Source organism: Idiotropiscis lumnitzeri, chromosome 10 (assembly GCF_059441095.1).
Source record: "Idiotropiscis lumnitzeri isolate Australia: NSW breed Sydney's pygmy pipehorse chromosome 10, RoL_Ilum_1.0, whole genome shotgun sequence".
NCBI classification, from domain to species: Eukaryota; Metazoa; Chordata; class Actinopteri; order Syngnathiformes; family Syngnathidae; genus Idiotropiscis; species Idiotropiscis lumnitzeri.
In genome coordinates this window covers 8,742,010-8,757,763 of record NC_142400.1, presented here as the reverse complement: position 1 = coordinate 8,757,763, position 15,754 = coordinate 8,742,010, and the positions used below count along the sequence as shown (strand labels likewise).

The following is a 15,754-nucleotide window of genomic DNA, read 5'->3' as shown; positions in this document are numbered from 1 at the left end:
TTTTTGTGGTAGAGCCGTTTGCAGACTTGTAAGTTTTTGGATATCCATTCAAATAACACATTGGGACAAATTTGAAGAGTGATACCAAAAGACTTAATTAGACTATGAATAACTATAAGAAGTAATCATGTGAGCTTAAAATGCTTCTTTTTCTCCTGTTTGGTTCTTTTTTACATTGCATATATTCCTCATCGAGAAGATGTAATGGGCTAGCAAAGAACCAAAGACAAACGTTTTGAACTGGAAAAAAATTCTTTGAAAAAAATGAATCGAATTGTTCCACTTTGAAGTATATCGAGACAGACGTGTGAAAATGTCTTTTTTTTAAGAGTGATATCTTCGAAAAGAATCCCACATTTATTGTACTGTACTGTACAAAAATTCATCTCTGATTAAAAATGACTGTTGACTAGTGCAATAATGAATTTTAAAAATCGATACAATTGTGAAATAATCAAATAGAATGAGCAGGGGTATCTTATATCGTGTCCTACATGAAGCAACGGTGAACGGACGTCACGACATTTCTTTGGTAGTACTGCCATTTGCCCTCGGGGTGGTGCTGTTTCACCATTCATCGAATTTCTTTGTTTTTCCGGTGAGTAGCCACTAGCCACGATCTCTATCAGACGGCGTTCGGGCAGTTTTTCTTTTTTGCCCCTTCCCCCCCACCCCCTTTTTTAACGTCTTAATGATGGCGGAGGATAGCGAATCCGCCGCCAGCCAGCAGAGCTTGGAGCTGGACGACCAGGACACTTGCGGGATAGACGGGGACAACGAGGAGGAGAACGAGAACGCGCAAGGGTGCGGACGGCCTGTCGTACATCACAGTTTATACGCGTGTGTGTATGTTTGTGTGTGTGTGTGCTCGCTTTGGCTAATGCCAGTTAGCCGATACAAACACATCCACGCTACCCTCTCTGGGACTGTCCTTTTAAACTAGCAACCTCGCTGAAAGTTGTGCTTTAATACAACCACGAAGCCGTTCATTTTAACTACGCTAATAAACACTCCCCAAGCCGGTGTCTTGACTTTAGTGAGACGATGTCAGGCAAACCGTTAGCGAGCTAGCGCAGCTGTCATGCGTTGCTATGGAAGCTAATGTTAGCCCGCGGTCTCCCCGTCTGCTTCACTTTGTGTGACTATGTCGAGTGAGTCCATGTCGCCTTAAAACGGGACTTTGTCCTCATGTCGGCAGGAGTCCCGGTGGGGAATTGGGGGCCAAGAGAAAGAAGAAGAAGCAGAAGAGGAAGAAAGAAAAGCCAAGCTCTGGAGGAGCCAAATCAGACTCTGCCTCTGACTCTCAGGAGATCAAGGTGAGCACTCCATCCATTCAGAAGCATTTTTACATGATTTAAAACGGCTTTACTTTCTCTGTAATGACATCATGCCGAAACACGAGTATCTTATTCTAAAGAGAGCATGTGATGCAATATAACTAATTGTATTTATACCACAGTGGTGGGTGCTGCATTTGGGACATTGGTTTTCAGTGGGTACTTACCCGACTTAATCCACTTGTTTGTAGGTTTTACACAATCCATCACCAAACATCCATCCATCCCTTATCCGTTCCGCTTCTACTCAAAAGGGTTGCGGGCATGTTGGTTCCTATCCCAGCTGTTCGAGCAGTCGTCGGGGTACACCCTGGACTGGTTGCCAGCCAATCGCAAGGCACACAAAGACAAACAACCATGCACGCTCACACTCAAACATGAACAATTCAGGGTGTCCAATCAACCTACCATACATGTTTTTGGGACGTGGGAGGAAACCCACACAGGCACAGGGAGAACATGCAAACTCCACACAGAAAGGCTAGAGCAAAATAAGTCATACAACAACGAACAATTAAATAGATTGATGACAGTAATAAGCAAGTCTCATGCTGCAATGGGGAAAGACGATTTGAGAAACAAGCGTGTTGAGAGATCATGGATTGAAATAAACCCATAAGTCAATGCACCACTTGTTGTACATCATTCAGCACTTACTCTGAAGATGCCAGGCAGAGTATATTGACATGGTAGGCACGTGGGGGCTGGAATCACATGGGACCAAAGAAATAAATAAATAAAAAATCTAAATATCCTCATGTATCATATCCTCACACAAGAAGCAGTGTGCAGCCAACAGAAATCAAGAAGCTGCTATAGCAAGCTACATACACATCTTTACTGAGCGATCTTTCTCGGCAAACAGCACAAACAAATAGCTTCAAAAGCACAACACCAGTCACAGAAGAAGATCCTCAAAATCCTGTGTTCACAAAATGGTGGTCAATAACAGCCCCTGGTTGAGTCAACAAAAATAGGAAGTAGAAAGCTACCAAAATATAAAACTTTAATAGCACTTGCTTAGTCATCCGCAGGACTGACTGTCATCCCACAACCTAATCTGCTTTTAAAAAAACTCCATTTATTTCACGGTTTCTTTCTGTGAATGTTCTTGCTCTCTTCTAACGTTCTTCTCTGATCATGACCCTCATTATTATTAAGGAATAGCTCAATACTCACAGAATTAATGAATGTTTTGATGTGGGCCCAAATGATGTTTAGTGAAGTGTGTTGATATTAACACACCTGTTTCTTGGTGATCTTGGATAAACTCCAAATTTGACGAGCTTTGAGGAACTACACCACTTTTCTACTGTTTTGAATCTCTCATTGATCACACTCTCCTTGTCTATTGTTAATCTCCAGAATCCTGGCTTGCCCATCCAGAAGCTGCAGGACATTCAAAGAGCGATGGAACTGCTGTCCTGTCAAGGCCCAGCTAAGAGTATTGATGAGACAGCCAAGCACAAGTACCAGTTTTGGGACACACAGCCAGTGCCCAAATTAAGTACGTTCACATGAATCGATCTTAGTACAGGACTGACTGGCATAGTCGTAGTTTGACTTTCTTTTAGTTTCATTCGGTCTAATTGCAGTGGTTAACATCACTTTTTATGATTATGACAGTTCGGATTGTTAATAAGGTTTAATTAAATATTTCCTGATCAGTTAAGAGAGGTTTTATTTTGATGACTTTCTAAGCATGAAAATACTAAGTGACTTGGAAGTCAACATGCATAATTTTTTTCCCCCTACATTAGCGCCATCTACTGGTTGTAGGCTGACACACCGCTGCTCAATGCCAAAAACAAATCCAGTAAATATAAGTAACAGTGTGAGTGATTTCCCAATGCAAGCTTTGTAGCATCTGGTAACCTGGTTACCATGGCAACAAGACAACACCGGTGTAGTGTCCCAGCTGCTTCAAATTGGAAAATGAAACTTTGTAATAGTAGGCAAGTGATAATTGATGCCCCAGATCTGATACAAGTTGTGCTGTGTGTGCAGATGAGGTGGTGACGGGTCACGGTCCGATCGAGGCTGAGAAAGAAAATATCCGGCAGGAGCCTTATTCCTTACCTCAAGGCTTCATGTGGGACACTTTGGATCTGAGCAATGCAGATATAGTAAGTACAGACGATGTCTGAAATGCAAAAATGCTCTCGTTGACAGGTCATGATGTCATGAGGTGGTGCTTTTTTTTTTTTCAGCTGAAGGAGCTTTACACGTTGTTGAATGAGAACTACGTGGAGGATGACGATAACATGTTCAGATTTGATTATTCGCCAAGCTTCCTTAAATGGTAAGTACTTGACTTCTGCAAGTCGTCATATCGACGTTAGATGTCATGTTTTGGTCTTTTTAGCATGAACCAGATAATATGTATTGCTTCGGGCCACTATGTATCTGGGGGCATCATCAAGTATGTGCATTGCCATGAATTGTGTTCTTTCTCCTCAGGGCTTTACGTCCGCCTGGGTGGTTACCTCAGTGGCACTGCGGAGTCAGAGTCTCCTCAAATAAGAAGCTTGTCGGCTTCATCAGTGCCATTCCCGCAGATATACGCATTTATGACGCGTGAGTATTCACAAATGATCATACATACCTAGCAATGATATTTTAAATTCTCCATTTCCGAAGATACTAAGTGATTGGCAGAAATTGACTGATTGATGCAGTTTTTTTGGTTTGTTTTTGTAAACAGAACATAAGACAGTTTCATTTGGAGTCCATCATGTTTAATATTTATCATATGTATACTGCTCAAATTGGGGTGTTCTCATTCAGACAGTAGCTAGAAAAAAGTCTATCAACCCTTTAAACTTGCATATATTTCTGATTAAAATGTAATCTGATTTTCCTCTAAGTCAAAACAAAATAGACAAACACAGTCTGCTTAAATTAATACCTCAGGCCTTTTCACACTGCACTTGGGTTTTCTTGATGTTCATCACACGTCAAGGTGCAGGGACAAGGGCGCTCCGGTGAAAGCTTGCCCCTATTTGAATGTGGTTGTTTCGCGGCCAACCAGGAAGCCACTTGGATTAATTTCCTGCTTGTGTATTGGAATAGCTCTCTGAAATCGCTCCGCCACCCTCTCTCCAACTGAATATGCCATCTGATGTCACAGCGACGGCGCGCCAGAGTTGAAAATTTTACAAATCAGGGCACATTTTTTTGTCGCTCCTTCACAGCACATTTACAATGAATGGGGTTTGTCGGTGCTAAGCGCAGTGTGAAAAGGCCTTAATGGTGCGGGTTGAAGACAGGTTGTGTTATCCTATGCTAATGACTGTCCAAGAATTTATCAAAGTCAGGAGTCAACCACCCATGGGTCCATTCAATCTGTTGGGATTGGAGTTGCTGCCCTGCTCTATTAAAAAAAAAACACATTAGTTTTGAGTTTTCAATTCTACGCAAAAATCTAACTAGTATCAGCACTTAGCAAAACAATGATGAAGTCTCCAGTACTTAAAACTGCATTTTTGCTGCTCTAGGTTGAAGAAGATGGTGGAAATCAACTTCCTGTGTGTCCATAAGAAGCTGCGGTCAAAGCGTGTGGCGCCGGTGCTCATCAGAGAGATCACGCGGCGGGTCAACCTGGAAGGAATATTTCAGGCGGTGTACACAGCGGGCGTCGTGCTACCTAAACCAGTGTCCACGTGCAGGTAAACTTTCATGCCCTTGGACGACTGCTTCAAAAATGATATACAAGGTTAGGCTGCTTTGGTGTCAAACACGGGAACTTGATTTAAAAAGCCAGTAAAATACGCACGACCTTTCTCTTGTTGTGTGTTATCTCGCAGGTACTGGCATCGTTCCCTCAACCCCCGAAAGCTTGTCGAAGTTAAATTCTCTCACCTGAGCAGAAACATGACCCTGCAAAGAACCATGAAACTCTACAGACTACCAGATGTAAAGCCTCCCGTCCGCCCAGCTTCTCTTATTACTTAAAGTATTCACTTGATGTAATCGCGCATTGTCTTCGCCGCCGCAGAGCACCAAGACAGCAGGGCTGCGGCCGATGGAGCGGCGCGACATCCGGCAGGTGACCGAACTGCTGCAGAAGTACTTGAGACGTTTCCAGCTGGCGCCATCCATGAGCGACGAGGAGGTGGCTCACTGGCTCCTACCGCAGGAAAACATCATAGACACATACGTCGTCGAGGTAGCTGCAATGCACTCATCTCTGGAAAACACTTTGAGCATTTACAGTGGGTATAAAAAGTCGACACTGCTGTTCAAAGCCGACTAGATCTTACTTATTATTTTTTTTATCACTTCTCCTCTTGAAAAGATTTGTTTTCAATGGCGTTATAGTGAATGAACGTTGGGAAAAGTTTGAAATGATTTGTCAAACTGGCATTTAAACAGGTGGTTTGTCGTCTTTTTATATCCATTGTGCGTAATATCCTCAAATATCCATTTTTAACTCACTAGCACCATAATCATTAGTAAGACACTCCAGTGCACTGCCGTTTCAACATTTATTTGATATCTTTCTACTACGCTGAATTTTAAATGAAGCCTGCTGTGCTGTGAAGAATTTTCACCAGGCTTTATGGCAGAATTTATTCCATATACTTGATGTCCTGTGAAAGGTCCCGGTACTTGTACACTCATTGTCCTCACAAGAAGGACTTTGACATGTTACTAGTTGGCATCTGTGTGCTAATACTGAAGTGCTTGATGATCAGCAAAAGTTTCTAATATGACCAGTAGCATCAATATTATAAACATATAGCATAAAGTAGGGGACAGTTTTGCCATTATGCTAGCATGCCAAAGTCATCCTAAGATGGTTATGAATGATATTGGATAAATGATCAAACGGCCTTCCGTGCTCATCACTGTAGCATGTCCGTCATCTTGAAGTCGCTTTTGTGTCCAACAGGGTGCTGGTGGCATCTTGACCGACTTTGCTAGTTTCTACACTCTCCCCTCCACGGTGATGCATCACCCGCTACATAGGAGCTTGAAGGCCGCATACTCCTTTTACAATGTTCACACGCAAACGCCGCTACTGGATTTAATGAATGACGCCCTGATCCTCGCCAAACTGGTAATTTGAAGTAGTCATCTCTGTATAGAGAATTTTGTTCTGCTTGTCACGACACATCCCTGGCATAGATAGATGAATAAAGATACATTATTTGTAGTCAATAAACAAAAATGAAATTAATGTGCCACAGCACAGTAGTTGGGAATCAGCGATCTGGTCCACTAGTGTTGCCTCCAGCCTTTTATTTTTAATACGTTATATCAGGGGTGGGCAAACGTTTTGATTGGCGGGCCTCAATGGCCTCTAAATTTTGACAGAGGGGGCCGAACCAGGAGATTTATTGAGTGTTTTGGTAACCTCACCTCATCGGAAAAAAAAAAATACATTTAATTTTAAATAAAAAATTAATAAAAGCATTACAACAATTTATGTCTTTGAAAAACCACAGTATTTAGAAAATAAAACATTAAAAAGGTTTATTCATTTAATTTTTTTCAAGTTCGGCGCATGTGGCCGTTGCATGTGGCCCCCGGGCCGTAGGTTGCCCACCCCTGCGTTAGTTGGATAACTTTAGCTGCCTGAAAGTACCTAAACTCCAAAAGTCTGCAACACTTCAATAAACAAATAAAATGAACATTAACAGTCATTTTGATTTTTATTATTTCATCAACAGAAAGGTTTTGACGTGTTCAATGCCTTGGATCTAATGGAGAATAAAGTTTTTCTGGAAAAGCTCAAGTTTGCTATGGGAGATGGAAATCTGCAGTATTACCTCTACAACTGGAAATGTCCCGCTATGGATGCTGATAAGGTCAGTGAGCAGGATTTGATTGCTTTTCACCTTTTGAACGCACCCCAAAAAATGTATTCAAGTTAAAAAGAAAAATGCAATTTTGTTTCAGGTTGGCCTGGTTCTTCAGTAGCCCCGTGCCTTTATGGCTGCTACAGACACACACACACTCAAACACACTCATACACGATGAGGACACAAAGCCTGGCAATTACGTACCTTCAGACACAGGTTACCCGAGCCAGACTACCATGAAAAAAAACAACCTTTATTCCGGGATTTTTTTTTTCCCCCCACTGACGCATTTTTTTTTCATCTCACTTGGAGGTGAAAAACAATTTAAAAAATCAGTTAAAAGCCTCAAAATTCTGAATGTGAACGTCATGTTATGCCTGAGATGTACGCTCATGTTTGAAACAAACCAGTGTGGCATGCACGGAGATCACCGGCATGCCCTCATTGTTATAAACAGTATGGAAATGCAACAACAAGCAACTTTTCTCGTTTTTTTTTGGAAGTTATGGGCTGTTCATGCAGTATATATCATTCTTCTGCTGCGTACTTTGATTTATATTGTTCGAGGTACACAGATAGACTTGTACACTGTCATACAGTCAGAAAACCAACGGGTGCATTGACTCTTATTTTATTTATTTTATTTTTTTTTTAATGAATGATTGAGCTACTTGTACAGCATGAAGCCATGCACTCAGTTTAGGACTTTTTTTTTTTCCTCAATGAAGAATGTATTAACATTGATGAAGCACAATTTTTCAGTTTCGAAGGTGGCCAATGTTTGAAAACCTGCTTTGGTACTTCAATGTGTAATCGTGAGCTGCTAACATGTTACAATACGCTGGTATTTAAATAGCCTTTAAAGCCGTGGGCGGGGTATCTGAGGCTGGAAATTTGCCATGTCCCACTTTTCAATGTTTCCGTAGTTTTTGCATGAATTGACTTGCTGAATGGTCATATTCACACTTCACTATTGTGAATTTTGCCATTCCGCTCCTTGTTGTGCAAAAAGTACTCAAACGAACATGTACATTCAGAAGTTTAGAGGTTCACCTGTAAAGGTTGTAGTGCATTTTAGGTTCATCCTAACTTTCTGTGCGTCGTGTACAATAATGTCATACGTATGTATAGTATGACTCTCAGAGAACTTTTAAAATGACAATTTCACACACACATCTTTTCAACCACAATCGGCTGCATCACGGCAAAAAGCTGCACGCGATAAAGACGGGAGGTGTAGAGAGAAGGCCAATCAACAAAAAGAGCAAATTCTCTTGTCTTCCTGTTGTGGTTGGGACAAAAGTCTTGTGGAGAAAAGAGCATTTAGTTGTTCAGTCAGTCAGAGAATAAGCTGCTTGAAAGCATTTCTTGTTTTTGTTTTTTTTTGTCATTTCATATATTAAAAAAATGTGCTCCCTTTTCAATGATTCCTTTCAGAGAGAATTATTTAGATTGTGTATGGGGGGGATGCTCCATAATTGATATTTTGGGGCTTTTCCCCAGTTTTTGATGTTCATCCCTGTCCATTTTATTCACTTTCTACTCATACTGTGTCTGAGACAAATCTACTGTATTTTTTTTCTTAGTTGTCGCGCAGCTATATGCATATGCTCCATTCATAATTGGATTTGTGACAGTTTTCCTCTGCACAGGCATCGAAAAGGGGCAACCTGAGAATCGTGATGATTTGGTTGATTTTGTCGTTTGTTAAAGTGAGCCTCCTTCTGTTATTCCACTGACATATTTGAGATGTTATGTTGTCTTCTTTTTGTGTGCTTTTCCTCTACTCCCTTTACAACAGATGTAGAAAGCACAGTCTGCTTGAGTCCGAGTTTTTTTGTTTTTTTTTATATCTATGATTGAAACCTTGACTGAGTTGCATTCACCAAGACGGCTGGACTTTCTATGTTCAACAGAGACGGATGCTGGTTGTGTCTCCGAAACAAATGTGTGAAAGTTGCTGCAGTGATTGTAGTATCGTTTTACTAGCCAGGCCCTTTAGTGACAACTCTGGCCCCTGAGAACCTGCCTTATTTGGAAGATTTTGTTGTTGATTTTTCCAGGAGTTTGACATCACGGGGTAAAGAAAACACATACAGCTTTATCAATCTGAAGAACAATATTTTTATTCAAATCCATTTTAAGCTGTGAAATAGGCTGACAGAACTTGTACCAGCATCATTGTAGACCACACGACGCCATGCAATTAACAATCTGTTTCAACAAACGCCGCCTATACCAGCATGGATATTTGAATAAATTCACATAACAAAATCAACAAAGCCTGACTTATAATTTTTTCCCCATGTTTTGAATTTGAGGGACAAGCTGAGTTGTTACTTGGTGACTAATGTAACGTAAAATGTGTTGTCACTGCATCTCCATTTTGGAGTTTAATAGCTGGAGTTATTCAATTTTACGGCGCTTCGAGGAAGATCTCGTCAAACACAAATCTATTCTGGGACGCTGGTCGAGCTCTGATTTGTTTGGTTTTAGAAACTATTGGACTATATGGCTGATTATGCATTATGTAAGATATAATGATAATGATGTTCAAACATCACCCCACTCCTAAAAAAAAAAAAAAAAAAAAAATTTTTCAGGACAAAGTATTGTAAAACAGCCAAATGTTCTGCCTGTAATTCATATCTTTACAATTGTACGTGTTCAGCGATCAAAAGAAAAACAAAGGTTTTAATTAATATATATTTAATTATAAATCTAATTCATCGGTTATCTGAATTTCATTATGCTAAATATCAGAATCTGTCTCAAGAAATCCGTGTCGCTCAAACCCTTCAAACTACCACCCCTCCTACAAAGGAAATACCAGAAATTTGGGATTTAAAATAAAATTAAGCTTTTCCTTCACCCCCAAAAAAATGCAATTTGCAACTTCAATCGACACCCCCCCCTTTTTAACTCATAGAAAAAGCAAATTATAGTTCTTAACCATTATTCAATACAAGTTTTGATTTGTTTCCGCTTCCTCGTTTGGGGTTTGCTTTATTTCTCCTGATGCTTGAAGAGCTTTGAAACTTTTTTTTTTAACCAGGCCAAACTTCAACATAGTTATTTTTCCAAACAAACTAAGAGCTTTTTCTTGAAAAAGTCCCTGTAATCACTTGTTAGTGTAAACATTGCAAGGCAGTGGACATGCGCTTTCAACTAAAATTAAGAGGAATTAATTTCACTTGGCTTGCTTCCGTTTCTGCTTTTTTTTGGTCTTGTTCGGGTTTGAAACAATTCTTTTCACTTTGAGAGGTTGCAGCATGCAGTGTTCACTCTCTGGCTCCAGTTTCCTTTTCTGGCCCGCCCTCTGTCCACCCGCGTCCTCTTGAGCATCAATATTGTGTTTCAATTCAACACCAGGTGCTGCACCTTGTAGCCAAGCAACATCCAGCGAGGGCACCACGGGTATGATGGCTTCCACAGTATCAGCGAACGCCTCCGCTGCGTCATTTCCGTTGCCCTGGCAACTGCTCTTCCTGAACCCCAGAGCCAGGACGCTCTTGAGGCCCAGCGGTTGGGCCAGGCTCTCGCTCAACCGTGGAACCTGGCAGGCGGGTACTCCTCTGCTGGCGCTCAACGCTATCAGGTGGTTGGTCATGTGCTTGGGTTTGACAGATTTGCACACCAGAACCATCTTAAGCTGGTTCCTCTCCAGAGCTTTGGTGACCTCATTGATGCCCAGGGCGAGTTGTCGCCTCGCAGCTAGATCTGTCCAGCCACCTTTGGGCGAATCCTCCACCTTATTTGAGTCAGTAGCCGTAGATGAGTGATCTGGACCTCTTTTTTTCCCCCTCCATGGCCGAAACACCTTCACTTCCTTCTTTTTAAGCCCCATGGAAATGATCTTGTCTTTCAAGGTTGTTAGGATAAAATGCATGTCTTTTTGTGGAAGTGGCCTCCAGTTCAGCGCAAATGGGGATGTGAATAACGTCTTGACACGGATGGGCTTTTTCCCAACCCTTCTTGCCGGGGTTTCCATTTACTCGACTGGAATTAGAAGAATAATGAAGCGAAGTAGAATTACAGCCAATGACACCTCATAAAACAAGTAAAATGATTTACTGATGTAACATACATAACAGGATGGACCAAAAGTAAACATACACTAAAAAAAGTACAGAGAATAATGGCAAACAATTTGAGGCAATAGGAAAGTGCATCCTAAATTAGTACTGGGTAAGTAGCAAAGAAAGAAAGGAAGGAAATCAAATAATCTGAGAAAAGAAAGGAACGACGCAAACTATAACGGGGGGGGGGGGTAATGAAATAATACAGAAACGAAGGACTGATCTAAGGATGCATGAATCAAAATCAGGTGTGATCGAATGAAGACTAGGAATGATGCCAGGAGGAAAATGTATTTTTTTACGTAGAATACTTTTGGTCCACCCTGAAGGAGGTCAATGTTGTGTCGCACCGTCCGTAACCATCAACATTAACGACATCAAAAAGCCCAACAAATATACAAAAACACAATCAAATATATTTTACCTGAATGTCGCCTCACAAACGCGTATAATCTTTCTTTAAAATTAAACCGTTCTTTCAAAACACACCAGCTCGTGACTACAGGGCATCGCCATCTTGTTTAATTTGAACACAGCTTTATTTAAAAGAAAATAGTTAAACAGCGCCTACGTTTCTTAAAGTGACAGTACAGCAGTTTGAGCAAAAATGTTTTAAAATAAATTAACACAATAAATTACATACTCATAGTTTACTAAACGTTTCTAAAAACATCCTATTTTTTGCGTGGAGCAATTTCATGTGAAATTACATACATAACGTCTGTTAATTTGGAAACACACTTAGAAAATGTTACTTTGTATCCTTCCATTATATTCACCGTTATGATTTCATTTTTGAATTTTTTCCTGATGTGATTTATAAAAGCACACAAATATACTATTCTTTGACCTCAGAATGTCGCGTGCTCCGCGTGGACTTTTACCCCAGACGTGACATGCTAAGGAACCGTTGTCTATTGTGCGCTTGCGCACACATCAGGCCACCAACCAACCTCACCGTTAGCAGCCTAGTCCCGCCCCCTCCTTCGGGCCTTGTCCGAGCGACATTCTGAACCGTTGCTTTTGCGGCTGCACCCAGACCACCGAACCGAACATTTAAAAGAGGCACATTGGAGCAGCGGCGACACCGTCAGCAAAAATGACTTCAGTGGTAAATTTTCTCTGTGTCCTCTTGTGCTTTCATCGTCGCTTTCATCCTTCGTGTTGACTTTGATCACGCGATCATCTTCACTGACATACTGCATTACACTTTCCCTCACGCATTTAGATCATACCGCTTACGACTGGATGCAACATCGATTCTTCTGCTAATCTTTTATCCATCTGTTTTGACCAATATCCATGTTACAAGGTTGGAGAAACAACATTATGCGAAGACAATAGAATAGGGGTTCCCAAACTTGGGGTTGGGGCTCAAAAGGGTTGTATGAAGGGGCTTTTGGGTAGTCAGTGCAGTAAATGCGCATTGTTTTTTTTTTGTTTTGTTTTTTATCTCCAGTTAATGTGCTTTATACAGAAATACATGGCGGGCCAAAAGTACAGATACTTCTTTTTAATTAATGAGTTTTTTTGGTTTGGATTACAAACACCATGAATGATGACAAATAATTGAGTTAAGAACAAAGTGGATATTCTGAAAGCAAGTTTGGACAGCTAGGCAATTGTACTCCACAATGTTTAAATAAAAATCACTTAGAGGAAAAATAGCTCTGTAGAAAAACACACTACCAATGTTACTGTGTAGGATGCAAAATAAAAAAGCAAGTCTAAAGGGAGGGCAGGATCAGGGAAGGTAGAGAGGACATTAGTGGTAATGCATGAAGGACGAAGTCAAAATCTGGTCTAATCTGGAAGGAAGGAGAGAAGACAGAAAGAAGAAAAAACAGGTCTGGGGTAGAAGGAAAGACGTAAGAATGAGACAGAAGGGAAGGTAGGACAAAGTAATAGTCATTTTGGGAGAAAGGGAGGTTAGGAATGAAGGAAGAAAATAAAATGGGCAGGTATGAGGTAGAAAGAAAATGGGCAAGAGGTCTTATGGCAAAGGAAGGAGGATAAGAAGGAAGGCAGAAAGGAAGGTGGGAGAAAAAAGAAAAAAGGAGGCCTGAGTTAGAAGGAAGGAGGGAAAGAGGGCGGACAGGAAGTAAAGAAGGATGCACAAGGTACCTCAGTGTGCTTTACACAATTAAAAGTACATCAAAAAGCATTTAAAAACCAAGTACACAAACTACGACTCACTAATATTACATTTTTTTACATTTGTTTTAAAAGGAAAGCGCTCAGGGAAGGTGAAGGAAAAATGATGAATGGTTGAAAAATAGACAACAGAAGGGTGAAGTAGGAGAAAAAGATGTCAGGAAAACTGTAAATATCAAATGAAAACTTTACATAAGTTTATACCCTCTTTTGTCCCACCCTCTAGCAAATTTCTATTTGGAGCCGCAAAGGTTTGGGAAACTCCACTTTAGACGTTTGAATTTATCCGTCTTGCAGTGTCCTAGTTCCTTTGTGGAGTAGAAGTAGGAACAAAAGCACCAGTCTTGCATGAAAGCCGATTGTTTAGCCCCTTGTGCCGTTCTAATAGGTTACCAAGTTCACGTTTGGTACTAAATGTGCCCACTACTTCACCATAGTTGTTACCGGTTAATAATCAATAGCGGCGTCTCTCTGTTATCATCTGCAGGCAGAGTTTGAGAAGGCGGCGGAAGATGTGAAGAACTTGAAGACAAGGCCGTCAGACCAGGAATTGCTTGACCTCTACGGCCTTTATAAACAGGCAGTTGTAGGAGACATCAACACGGGTATGATTAGTGACATCGGGAAATTATTGTTTCATGTTACTCTGGCCACCCCGCTGAAAAAAGCTGTGGCGACACATCTGTATTCTTAATTAACACGTTCGATTTTACACTCCCCAGAGAGGCCGGGGTTGCTCGACTTGAAGGGAAAAGCCAAGTGGGATGCGTGGAACTCCAGGAAAGGTAGAAATCAAAATGTTTCAAGCTGAAAAATCACAATCTTTTTTTTTTTTTTTTAAACGCGTCGTTCGTATTACATTTTTCTCAGGAATGTCCAAGGATGACGCCATGTCCGCCTACACCGCACTCGCGAAGGAGCTCATCAGCAAACTGGCTTAATAGAAGGCAATGCTAACATGTTGTACTAAATAATGGACGAAAGTGAGGCTGCTATCATGAAGTATGACATTATAATGATGCAAACTTTTTAAACCTTTTTCCCCCGCATAGCTCCTTCCCCGTTTGGAATAATTTAATGTGAATGTGTAACGTATGCCAATTAGTACTCCACATTTGCTTATGTCTGAATGTCAACCCGCTAACGTGCAGTAACGTCAACAGTTAATGTAATCAAACTTTTAATCCTTATTAGAACAGAAAGACTGAAAAGAATGATGATATTAATGTTCATGATTTGAAAATAAAACTTATGCACTGTCTTACACATTGGATTTGTGGATCATTTTTTTTTGTAGAATTTGTAAGACACATATTTGTGACACATGATGTGGTATGCTTTAGCTCATGAGAGTTTTTTTTCTTTCCAAAGCTAAATCTAGCAACAGATGACCTCATTCCAAATGATGTGGTATGCTTTGGATTATTTATATTGATAACAATCAACTGCATTATTGCACATACGGTAGGCTACAATGGTTGTGTTGCTCGCACATCTGCTTCACAGCTTGATTGTTATTTTTTCTCATGTTTTTTTTCCCCTGCGGCTTCATCCCAGATTCCCAAAACACAGGTTTATTAGACCCTTATTTGTTTGTAGGTGCATGTGTTAATGGTTGTCTGCGATGGGTACGGACCTGTTGAGGATGTAATCCAATTCTCGTCTGAAGTCAGTTGGGATACGAAGTTCCAGCTCACCTGTGACCCTATACCGATTAAAATGTGAAAATTGTATGAAGTGTGCATTTATTTTAAAAATGTTGTGACTCTAAAAATATATGTTTTGTTGAATATTGGCTAAAAAGGAAAGACTCTGACGTGGAGTTGCACTATATACTTTTCACAAGACGAATAAGGGTAAATTAAAATGGTATATAAGGTACTGCTTTACACATTTTTGTTTTGGTACAATTAAGATTATATATAATCATGAATTTTATATAGATTATATATATATATATTTATATACAGATGTTATGGCTGTCAGAATTACAGTGTTAATGTTAATTTTTATTTTTTTAAATTAGAAATAGTTTATATTATTTAGGAATAGCGTGCATGCATTTACGATAATCTTGCTCAAACTTGTTCTTTGCTCTGTTCTGCTATTAAACCCCTGTTAACGTATTATCTTATCTTATGATTAGATATATTCAGATAGTATTCGAAACTAAATCGTAAGAACGCTCTCAAGCTGAAAGAATTGCAAAATAAAAATGCAATACTTGGGAAAGTGTCTTTACCTTTTCTCCCTAAATATGCCAAGTAACGGATGAATTGATTGTACAAAATGAATGATTGTGGAATTCACAGCATTGCCCTCATGTCACCTAGTTGCACTCACTTTACTCAACTCCACTCTTTGTGAAATGTAGGGC

General features: G+C 40.3%; 3 protein-coding genes across 3 annotated transcripts; 2 read left to right on the top strand and 1 right to left on the bottom strand.

Moving 5' to 3' along the window:
• The first annotated feature begins 604 nt into the window (after window positions 1-604).
• Window positions 605-8,568, top strand: nmt2 (N-myristoyltransferase 2). Its single transcript, XM_088307116.1, has 12 exons — window positions 605-804; window positions 1,199-1,316; window positions 2,703-2,844; window positions 3,345-3,463; window positions 3,548-3,639; window positions 3,798-3,914; window positions 4,835-5,005; window positions 5,144-5,252; window positions 5,335-5,505; window positions 6,232-6,399; window positions 7,013-7,150; window positions 7,242-8,568. The coding sequence occupies exons 1-12, from the start codon at window positions 692-694 to the stop codon at window positions 7,260-7,262; spliced, it is 1,479 nt and encodes a 492-aa protein (XP_088163242.1). The 5' UTR covers window positions 605-691; the 3' UTR covers window positions 7,263-8,568.
• Window positions 8,569-9,739: 1,171 nt separating this feature from the next.
• rpp38 (ribonuclease P/MRP 38 subunit) lies at window positions 9,740-11,771 on the bottom strand. The gene is made up of 2 exons (XM_088307117.1): window positions 11,648-11,771; window positions 9,740-11,143 (listed from the first exon to the last, which is right to left on the bottom strand). The coding sequence occupies exon 2, from the start codon at window positions 11,133-11,135 to the stop codon at window positions 10,335-10,337; it is 801 nt and encodes a 266-aa protein (XP_088163243.1). The 5' UTR covers window positions 11,136-11,143; window positions 11,648-11,771; the 3' UTR covers window positions 9,740-10,334.
• A 395-nt stretch (window positions 11,772-12,166) lies between these two features.
• acbd7 (acyl-CoA binding domain containing 7) lies at window positions 12,167-14,643 on the top strand. Its single transcript, XM_088307412.1, has 4 exons — window positions 12,167-12,334; window positions 13,865-13,982; window positions 14,100-14,162; window positions 14,248-14,643. The coding sequence occupies exons 1-4, from the start codon at window positions 12,323-12,325 to the stop codon at window positions 14,316-14,318; spliced, it is 264 nt and encodes an 87-aa protein (XP_088163538.1). The 5' UTR covers window positions 12,167-12,322; the 3' UTR covers window positions 14,319-14,643.
• The last annotated feature ends 1,111 nt before the right edge of the window (window positions 14,644-15,754 follow it).

Coding starts and splice junctions, on each gene's coding strand:
- acbd7 (XM_088307412.1), top strand. Junction 13,983..14,099: donor TGTAGGAGACATCAACACGG/GTATGATTAGTG, acceptor TACACTCCCCAG/AGAGGCCGGGGTTGCTCGAC. Junction 14,163..14,247: donor TGCGTGGAACTCCAGGAAAG/GTAGAAATCAAA, acceptor CATTTTTCTCAG/GAATGTCCAAGGATGACGCC.
- rpp38 (XM_088307117.1), bottom strand. CDS start 11,135: ATGGAAACCCCGGCAAGAAGGGTTGGGAAAAAGCCCATCCGTGTCAAG.
- nmt2 (XM_088307116.1), top strand. CDS start 692: ATGATGGCGGAGGATAGCGAATCCGCCGCCAGCCAGCAGAGCTTGGAG. Junction 1,317..2,702: donor CTGACTCTCAGGAGATCAAG/GTGAGCACTCCA, acceptor GTTAATCTCCAG/AATCCTGGCTTGCCCATCCA. Junction 3,915..4,834: donor GATATACGCATTTATGACGC/GTGAGTATTCAC, acceptor TTGCTGCTCTAG/GTTGAAGAAGATGGTGGAAA.